Source organism: Miniopterus natalensis, chromosome 14 (assembly GCF_054644295.1).
Source record: "Miniopterus natalensis isolate mMinNat1 chromosome 14, mMinNat1.hap1, whole genome shotgun sequence".
In the NCBI taxonomy this organism is placed as follows: domain Eukaryota; kingdom Metazoa; phylum Chordata; class Mammalia; order Chiroptera; family Miniopteridae; genus Miniopterus; species Miniopterus natalensis.
In genome coordinates, this window is record NC_142094.1 from 40,767,537 (window position 1) to 40,777,218 (window position 9,682).

A 9,682-nucleotide genomic window follows, 5' to 3' on the forward strand; every position below is an offset into this window, starting at 1 on the left:
AATTCCAAAATCATCTAGCCCCAAGGGTTTGGAATAAGGAATATGGACCTTCTCTTCTTGGCCACGAGGGGGCAGTCCTGCTCTGCGTGTGCTTGGAGCACTTTGAACCCTGGCTCCTTTAAAGTGATGGATAATCAGGCAGATAGGATGGGTGGGAGGGGAGTTGAATGCGAATGATCACATGGTATACTTCTTTTGAGGCTGACCTCAAGGGTTTTCAGGCTGTGGGAACCTGGGATAATGCAGGAGGCTCAAGAATGATTGGTTCAGCTGTTGACCCACCTCAGGATGGCTGGCCCATGGGGGTGAAGAAGCCAGCTTAGGAGCTGGCACCCATTGCTGTGACTACAGGCTCATGGCCCACTCTGCAGAGCTGGCCAGGGCCAAGAACCCTCTCCTCTCCTGTGGTTTAGGACTGCCTGCAGAGATGCTTCCATCTCCCCATCTGACAGCCTCTGGAAGAGGAGGCTTCTGCACAGGGGCTTACAGGATGGCAGTGAGGCCAGTCCTATTTCTTCCTGGGAACTCACAGCCATCCTGCAATGAGCCCAACCCCTCACCCCCAGCTCCAGAGTATCCATTTGGGGATCCTCCCCTTCTGTGACAGACTCACACAGTTCTTGATGCAAATGTGTTTATTTTGCCATTTAAACCACAGTTTCCTTGTGTGGCCTGACGGGCAGGGGTGTAGGACAGGCTGCTGGACTGTGGGTCATGATAGCAGGAGGGTTAGTAGCAGGAGTGGTGAGATGCTTAGTCTGAGTGCCCATCACTTGACTCCCAGGGGAATGTCATGCAGCCCAAGTATAGTGTTAGATGGGGGAAGGGCCAAGGCAAGAATGGTCGCTGTTTCTCCCGGTGAGGGATGGATCCCACACAATGCAGAGCTCAGTGGACACCTCCAGTCCTGTTCTGAATTGAGCAGGCCAGCAGCAGCGTATGGGGCTGTCTGCCTCAAGTCTCTCTTCCTCCTTCATTTTCCTGGGCCCTTTGGCAAAAGTTCCTATGATTCCTGGGGAAGATACTGCCATTCCCAGCCCCTTTCCTGGATCAGTGTCTGATCTGATGGAGGTAGCTTGTGGGGCCTGACTTCCTCCAGTTCCGGCGGATCCTGGCACTTGTCCTCCTAGTGTTCAGATACTGATCGCTGGAAGCCATCTCTGTGGCACTGCTCTGTGGGTCGGCCAGTGGATCGCGGGGCTCTGGGATTCTGCAGGGAACAAGTGTGGAATAGGCCAACATCAATAGGAAGGACAGAATGGAGACTAAAGAGATTTTGGTCATGCGGATTATTAAAACACTGGGGCAAAATGGTCTCGTCTGAGACCAATGGTCCTAGTCTCGTCTCTGCCCCCTGAGAGGTACAAGATGAGGCAAAGCTTTCAGATTTCTATAAAGGGAGTTGGACTAGATCAGGGTGTGTAACACTCAATATTTCTCCAACTTCCTCATCCTGTACTCATGGCAGACAGCATTAATCAGTCACATGAGACTGGAGGAACCAAGTATCCTTACTAAGGTGTGTTAAGTAGGGATTACTAATCAATTGGAGTTGAAATGGACCTAATGTTCTAATTTCTGATTGTGGGCCCTAGAGAAGGCAATGGAGGAATCGAGCCCAGAGTGTGCCTGAAGCGGTTGGTTTAGGCCATGTGGTTCAGCGTGATCTTAGGGGGAGAAAGGGGGTGGAAAGACTGGCAGCTCCCCATTCCTGGGCTGGCAGTGACCTGAGCAAAGAGGTGCATGACCAGGGAAAGTTAGGGTAAAGTTTCTCAACAATTGTTAAACTTTGATGCCTCTACATACCGTACTTTCCTATGCTATATTCTCTAATTCCACAGCCAAGATTTTCATCAGGCTGACTTTTGAATGTTACCTGTTCTATAATAGGTAAATAGGATTTTTTTTCCCCCCAAACACTAGTCCCTCCTAGCTGGTTAAGAATCACTGTGAAATGAGTTGGCATTGATAGGACTCTGGTACCCCTTCCCATAGGAGTTCACAGGGCCCATATAGGACTCCAATAGAAACAGCAACCTTTAGGTGTCAGCCATGTGGTAGGCACTTTACAGTGAGGCCAGATCAGTAGCTACAGGTCCCACAGCCATGAAATGGTGGACTGGGCATCATTAGTGCTCTCTCTCCCTCAGCCCTCCAGTCCTAGGAACCCTACCTGAGCCGGCTACAGTGGTGTAGCGAGTGACCCAAGGCTTTCTGCCTTGGGGGCCTCTTTCTGCGCAGCCTCCTCAAGGCCTCCGCCACACGGTGGTCCCCTGCACACTCCCAGATGATCTGTGCCCGTTCCTCGGCCAGCTGGTCCCCGCTGCGCTGAAACAGACTCTGGATCTGCAGCAGCTCGGCATCCTGGAAGATGTTGGCCGAGGCCTGTTTGCGGCCCCGGGTCTCAGTTGGGGCCTGCCAAGGGAGCGGCTCGCTCACCACAGAGGCCGGGGTGCCCATCCTGGGTGTTCTGAGGAAAGAAAGCGTGAAGGGACATCAGCTCAGCAGGCCCTTCCCAAACACGGGGTTCCTGACTAACACAAGGACTCTGTTTTTTTGTTCTTCGGGAGCCAAGGTGAAGTAAGTCTTGACTTAAAACCACTCTGATTTCCCAGGGCACCTTGGGCAAATAATGTTAATAATGACAGCCAAACTTTACTATAGAGCGCTTATGTGTCTGACACGTTTAGAGTACAGAAACCTGTGAGGTAAGAATTGTTTATCCCCATTTTACAGATGAAGGAGTGAGACTCAGAGGTCACATGACGTTCCCACAGTCACAAAGCTCTGTGCAAGTGCAGAGCCAGGAGAACCAGGTCTGTATGGCTCTAAAGTCTGGGCAGACCCCAGGATACCCATGTCCTAATAGTAGCAGCAGCAGCTGAAATGTGGTGAGCACTTAACATGTGTCAGACACTGCCCCCTGTAAGAGCCACATTCACCTGACACCATGGAAATTGTGAGCACAGCAGCCCTATGAGGCAGGTACTTTCACCCTCCTCACTTCACTGATGAGGAAACAGAATCCAGATTTCTGATGCTGAGATCCAGGCTCTACAGCACAGAAGTAAGAGAGGGGTTGTGGAGCTGGGCTGCCTGGGTTGGAATCCTACTTCTGGCTGCCTCCACCACTTACTGGCTGGTGATCTCCATGCTCAGCTGTACTAACTAGTACCTACTTCTCAGGGTTGCTGTGAGGACTGAGTGAAGACCCAAAGCATTAAGAACAGTGCTCAATGTTCTACTATTCTGCTTTTCCATCCATAAAATTGACAAGAGTCATCCCACCTCCTGTCCTCAAGACCCTGGGGATGATCCAAGTCCATACAGGTGAGGCAAAGGTAGGTTTACAGTTGTTTGTATGGAAGATAGTACAATAATTAAGAAATAACAATACAAGAATAAACTTTCTCATACTCACAACTGTAAACCTACTTTTGCTCTACCCTGTATAATTTAGCAAATAGTATGAAATAGACCAATCAGATCTAATTAGTCCAAATGACCCCTGAGAGAAAGGGGCAGGAGAAGAGGCTACAGGGACAGAGAACTCTACTGGCAGAGGCTGAAATTTATAAGCCAATTCAATAAAAGTTAGGCTCGTGTCCATGTCCCCCCCACCATATCTAGGAAATGAAAATTAAATCATCTCTCTCAGTTCTAGATGGTTCATGTTGAATAATAAAGGCACAAGAGGCTCACCCACCTTATCCTTGTCTGTGGTACAGCTTGAAAAAGCCACGGGATTGGAAAACAAGGAGACAAGGAAGACCAAGGACTTTGGCATTATGCAGAACTGGGTTTGAATCCCAGCTGCCACTTGCCTAGCTGTGACCTTAGGCAAGTTAGTCGACCTCTCTGAGCCTGTTTGCTTAACTGTCAAATGAAGCCAAAGCCACTTCTCAGGATTGGTGTAAGGATTAAATGAGTCTAGTATGGTACCAGGTACCCAATAAGAGCTACATAAATGCGAATGCCCCTCTTTTTGGCTTCCTTGACTTTTGTACTTGGGTCAGAGGTATGATGTGGACCCTTCTTTCCTCCAAGCAGTCTAGCCGGAGCCAGCTGAGGGCCTGCCTTGCTCCCCCTGCCCAATGCAGCCCTGGGCCTAATGGGGAAGGCCTGGTTGCTAAGCCAGACCTTGTTTCACAGCTAGCTACAGAGATAGCTGTCAACCAGCAACCAGCTTCAAAAGGTGGTAGATAAAAGTTAAAATCTACATGCTCATTTAAAAAAAAAATCATAAAGCATTGCTAGTTTCCTATCCTCAGCCCACTTGCAAAAATAACCCTTATTCTCACCTGCCTTTTGTTCTCCAGAGTATTCGAACCATCTCTCCATCCCCTTCAGATTTCCCAGGTAACGGCTGTCCCTCCCTCACTCTGGCCTTACCTCCTCCTCACCTCAATAGCCAACCCCCTGATTCCAGTCATTTTTACACCCCACTGTCCCAGTTTCTAGGCCTTCTATCCTAAGAACCCACTGTCTTTTTTCAAAAGATGTAATAACTAAAATAAACCTGAAGACTTTCAGATAAATTCATAAAAATTGTACTTTTTATCTGGAAAATGGGAATTTTAAAATCTGCCTCTCCTTAGGCACTATTATGGAAATCCAGTTAAAACCTAACATGTGTGGTAAATAAACTCCCAGAGCTGGGTGATATAAATATACTGTGACCAGAAAACAACAGTCACCAAGTAACACTTTCAGGTTGATAAAGAAATCAGTCACCAAGTTAACACTTTGAGGCTGACAAAGAGAAATCAAAGCTAACTATGGAGAATTTATTCTGTATCAGGCAATATGCATAATATCATTTCATCCTTAAAACAATTCTAGGAACCAGGCACTGTTATCCTCACCCCAATTCCCAGAGGAGCAAAGGGAAGCTGAGACACAGATATAAAACAGGGACTCAGCCAAGGCCAGAACCTAGCCTGACTGCAGCCCAGGCTTTTAAACAACTGAGTTGTCTTCACAGCCATGCAGCTCAAAGCACATTTCTTCCCATCATTTCTGTGAGGAGTGCTAATTCACAAAGGGGAAACCCTACCAGTAGCAGGAAAGAACACTGAATATCCCACACTGGAGGCAGGGAGGGGTGAGGTGTGGAATTTATTTTAATCTTTCCACTAATGTCAGGGCTGTTCCTTGGGTGACAGGTTGCCCCAACTTTGAACTCACGGCACTCTAAGGAGGAAGATCTTCAGCTTCCACAAAAGAATCTGGAACTACAACCCAACCCAGGGCACAGAGCACTGTTTTATGAGTCAGAGAACTGGGTTTGAGCCCCAGTTCTATCACTCAGTGGCTGAGAGGCCTCAGAGATTCACATGCTTCTGTGGGCCTGTTTCCCTCCTACATCTGTGAGAAGAGCAGGTTGATGCTGATGGCATCTGAAGGCCTGTGCCAGTGTTGAGAGTCAATGATTCCATGATAAGGCTAGGTCTGAACGGAGAAGAGATGGTTTGCTTGCCTGCCAGGGCCTAGGAGCAACATGTGTGGACAGGTCTGGCTAATTAGGTGTCAGAAGACTCCCCAGCCAGTAGCTCCCCTTCTCAATCTTCCCTGGAGGCCAGACACTGTTTTGCAGCTGTGGGCTGTGGGGTTAGGGTCTGGTAGAAGACAGAGAACTCATTGCTCTAAAGCACTCTAATGAGCTAGGCTGGCTATGACCAAGCCTGGGGCATACTCCTACAGGGGCCTGGGGGTAGGAGAAGGGGTGATGTCCCCTTTCTCAAACTCAGGAAATCTCAGGGTCTCCTCCTTGAGAGAATGGGAACAGGATCAAATAGCAACAGCTGACTCAGGGAGGAAATGGCTTGGAGCTTGACTTCCCAGATAGTCCCAGCCGCCTCTGTCAGGGCTGCAAGGCCCTGCAAGGCCCTACCTCCAGCTGCCCAGTTACAGTGAGTTACAAATGCACCAATGAGAAACCATCTGGGAGAGTCTGAGCCTCCAGCCTCACCATACCCTGTGTTGAACCTCCAAGCAGGGAGTAGTACCTCCAGATTTGAGGACCCTCACTCTTGGCTCTGCCTCCCACCCTGAGATTCAGACAGCAGAGTGAGGATGAAAATAAAAATCGGTGGATATCAGGATTAGATTGTAAACTTGGGGAAAATAGAATCAAAACACTTTTGTTATCAGAAGAAATTTTTCCTGTCTCATTCAAAGTGTTCAATAGTTACTTCCCACCTCACTTCCTGGACAAGCCCTGAATCCAGGAAAGTCCACACATACTTGAACAATGGTACTTTTTAAGCTGGAAAATGAAACCACAAGGCTATTAAAAGATTACAAATGAATTTTTCATTTCAGAGCTACATAAAAAAGATAAGCATGGGTCTGTGAGCAAATGAGTAAAGACTAATTGCAAAATACTTCAATTTGACACACTCTAGGTTAAAAATGAACCCCCAAGTAAATACCAAATGTTGAAAGTGGCAAAGTTCAATTTGTTTTGAAACAGGCAATAAAGGAACTATAGAGCTCTAACAATGAAATATATTTAAAAAGTGACTCACCATGCAGTGATTTGCAATTTATAAATATGGTGCACAAGTGAGCATTCGTCATAATGTATGAAGCTCAGTTTAGACACCTATCTGTGCTCACCATGTCTCAGGGACATGTAAGTAATCATGAGAGGAAAAACACACGTGCGAACTAGGCAGCAGCTGGCTCCTCACTTGGCTCATCCCCTTCAGATAAATAACCCTGTTGGTGGTAATAATCTGTAATGGGAGGCCAAGGGTCTCTTAGAAAAAGAACTGGAGGCTCTGGCCCAAGGCCCAAATCAACACTTGTGGCCCTGGCCTGCTTCCCTGGACAGACATGACACTGGACAGCAGCCAAAATCTGTGGCTCCTCAAGTGGGAGGCCCAGTCCAAATGGCTGTGTGGGCTCCCCACCCCGAAGGGCCTAGCCTCAGCCAGGCATGCCTGAGAGAACTGGACATATTTTGTCCTCCAAATCTGTGTCCCAGAAGGTGGAGAAAGGAACTGTGCCCTTCCCCCAGACCAATTCTCAGATATGACCTGGAAAAAACTCCTACTAGATCTAGGAATAACTCATTTCAAGAGTTCAAGAACCCTGAATTCTGTCTGTGCCACTGATAACTGGATGACCTTGGCATGCCTCAGTTTTCCCCTGCCTCACTTTGCTCACTGTCAAAATGGTGAGAATAAATAACCCTTAAGGGGATAAGGGAGGTAAAGTATGCTAAAAGTATCCATCCCAGCACCTTACTTTATGAATGAATTGGTATAAAGGAAAGGGCTTTTTAACCACCCATTTTCCTCATCACCATTATCACAAAACTCCCTCAAAGGGGGCCTTCGCTGTTGGGAGAAGAGGGTAAAGGAAGATGGAGCCATCTTCGGACTTTTAAATCATCGCTGCCATTGAGGCACCTTGCTCCAAGTCAAGTGCAAAATAGCACTTTCAGAAGGATAATCTCTCTAATCCTCACGACACCTCTATGAGGAGGTACTATCGCTACACCCATTTTACAGATGATAAAGCTAAGCTCAGGAAGGTTAAGTAACTTGCCCAAAGTCACACAGGCAGTAGGTGATAAGGTAGGATATGAACCCAAGTCTGACCCCAGCGCCCACGCTCTCAACCAATTATTTTCGTTCCCGCCAGATGGGTGCTGAGGTCTCAGAGGAAGGACCCAGGAGACTCTGAAACCTCTCGGAGCCTGCTATCTGCTTCTGCAGGTTTTGGAAGGCGCAGGGATCGAAAGTCAGGTCTCCCCAGCCAACCTCCGTGGCACCCGCACGCCATGGCCCCGCGAGGAATTACAGCGATTACTTACCGAGCTGAAGGGCAGCGCCGACAGACCTCAGAGGGGGACGGGGCGAGCTAAGGTACGCCCACCCCTACCCCTGCCCGGCCTTTCGAAAGGGCGGGCGCAGCTCTGGGCTTCTGCCCCGGAGGTGCTCGCGAGGACCACGCGGCGTTCACCGACAGGACCAGAGCTTGGGAGGGGGTATCCTGGCCGAGATCCCACGGCGACAACCCCAGCGCAGGTCGGTCCCTGGGGCTCAGACGTGGCGCTTCACACAGCAACGGGCCTTAGGTGGGTCTGGGGGTTCGGGTCCCGGCGGCACCCGGGCTCTGACGGCTCGCACCCCGCCCGCTCGCCGCGCAGCACGAGCCGGCTGCAGACCTACGTACCTGACTGCCCGAGGCCGGCCGCCGCGGTCACGACCGCGGATCCCCGGAGAAAGCGCTCCCGGCTCCGCAGCAGCCAATCCTCGGCCGCGCCTCGGGGTGAGCTCCGCAGCGAGCCTTCCAAAATCGAACGCGGAGACTCGGGGGGCCAATCAGCGGCCACAGAGAGGCGAGGGGCGTGGTCTGGCCCCTCCCCCTTCCCTCCGCCGGCCTCGAAACCCAAGTGCGAAGATCCCCGGGTCCAATCAGCGGCGCCGCAGCGGCGAGGGGCGTGTCCGCCCGCGTCCCTTCCCTTGGCCCCGCGCCTTCCTCGGGTCTCGCGGGGCGGCGCCCGGCCCTCATTGACGTCAGTCCCCAGGAGAACGCGGTCTTGCTGCCGCGGGACCCAGGCGGGGCCGCATTCCTGCCCCGGGGTGCGGCAGTGAGTCGTCCTGCTGCGGACACGTGACGGTTGCCCCCTCCCCAGGGCCCGCGGCCTGTGCGCCTGGCGCGGGTTCCTGGCTGCGTGCGGTCAGCAGCAAATAGACCTGCAGCTCCCAGACCTGTCCTCACTTCCCAGAGCACTTATGTTCTGGCTTCAGCTTCGAGGGACAGGAAGGGACAGTCAGTGCGGTGGTCAGACCGTGGCCTTCAAAGCCAGAATGTCTTGTTACTTCCTTGGATCAGGGTGCAAAGTTGGGCCAGTTACCTAAATGAGGCAGCATTAAAAAGGGTTTATTCATTGGACCACGGTCCACCAGGGATCCACCCTGTCCGTGTTTCCTGACAGGCAGTGAACTGGAGACATCTATAAGCCCTTCTGGGGGAATTTACAGCCTAATAAGGGAGGCAGATATTAAAAAGCCTAAAACATTTCATTGTGATTACAATTGTGATAAACATTATGGCTGTAAGAGGGTAAAAGGGAGGAACCTAAGCTCTCTGGGAGGTGCTGCAAGGCAGAGGTAACATTTAAGCGGAGGTATGAAGTTGGTCCCATGAAGAGCGGGGCTGGGAAGAGTGTTTAAGGAAGAGAGAATTGCATGTGCTAAGGCCAGCAGGTAGCTTGACTAAGGAAGACTTGCAGTGAGGCCTGGAGCAGGGCTAGCAAGGGAGAGAGGTGAGGAAGCAGAGGCAGGCTGTGAAGAAGTTTCCATTTCTTCTTCTGAAGATCCTCTGAGGGGAACAGCATTATATGTATTTATTTCATAGACATTCAATGGCAGTTAGCATGTGTAGGGAATGCCAGTCAGCACTTTACAAATATTAGCTCGTTTCATCCTCGTGACAAATTTGTGTTTCTAGAAGTCGCTTTGGTTAGAGCTCGGAACTTGGACTGGAGGAGGCAGGAGAGGCTGCGAGGTATCCATCAGGAGGGCTCTTGCTAAACGCTTGTTTACTTCCTGGGAAGCTGAGGGGTTGTTTGTGCACCGGCTCAGAAGCGGTCAGGAAGGCTGCCTGGGAATAGGCACCTAGGTCTTCCCGACTTCTTTTTCACGGCAGAGCTGACCTTTGTAGT

The 9,682-nt window shown here is 50.3% G+C and overlaps 1 protein-coding gene across 1 annotated transcript; it reads right to left on the reverse strand.

The window, feature by feature from the left end:
• Nucleotides 1-527: 527 nt before the first annotated feature.
• AVPI1 (arginine vasopressin induced 1) lies at nt 528-8,273 on the reverse strand. Its single transcript, XM_016219996.2, has 3 exons — nt 7,826-8,273; nt 2,174-2,470; nt 528-1,210 (listed from the first exon to the last, which is right to left on the reverse strand). Exons 2-3 carry the CDS (start codon nt 2,458-2,460, stop codon nt 1,051-1,053), a joined length of 447 nt encoding a protein of 148 aa, XP_016075482.1. The 5' UTR covers nt 2,461-2,470; nt 7,826-8,273; the 3' UTR covers nt 528-1,050.
• Between the last annotated feature and the right edge of the window lie 1,409 nt (nt 8,274-9,682).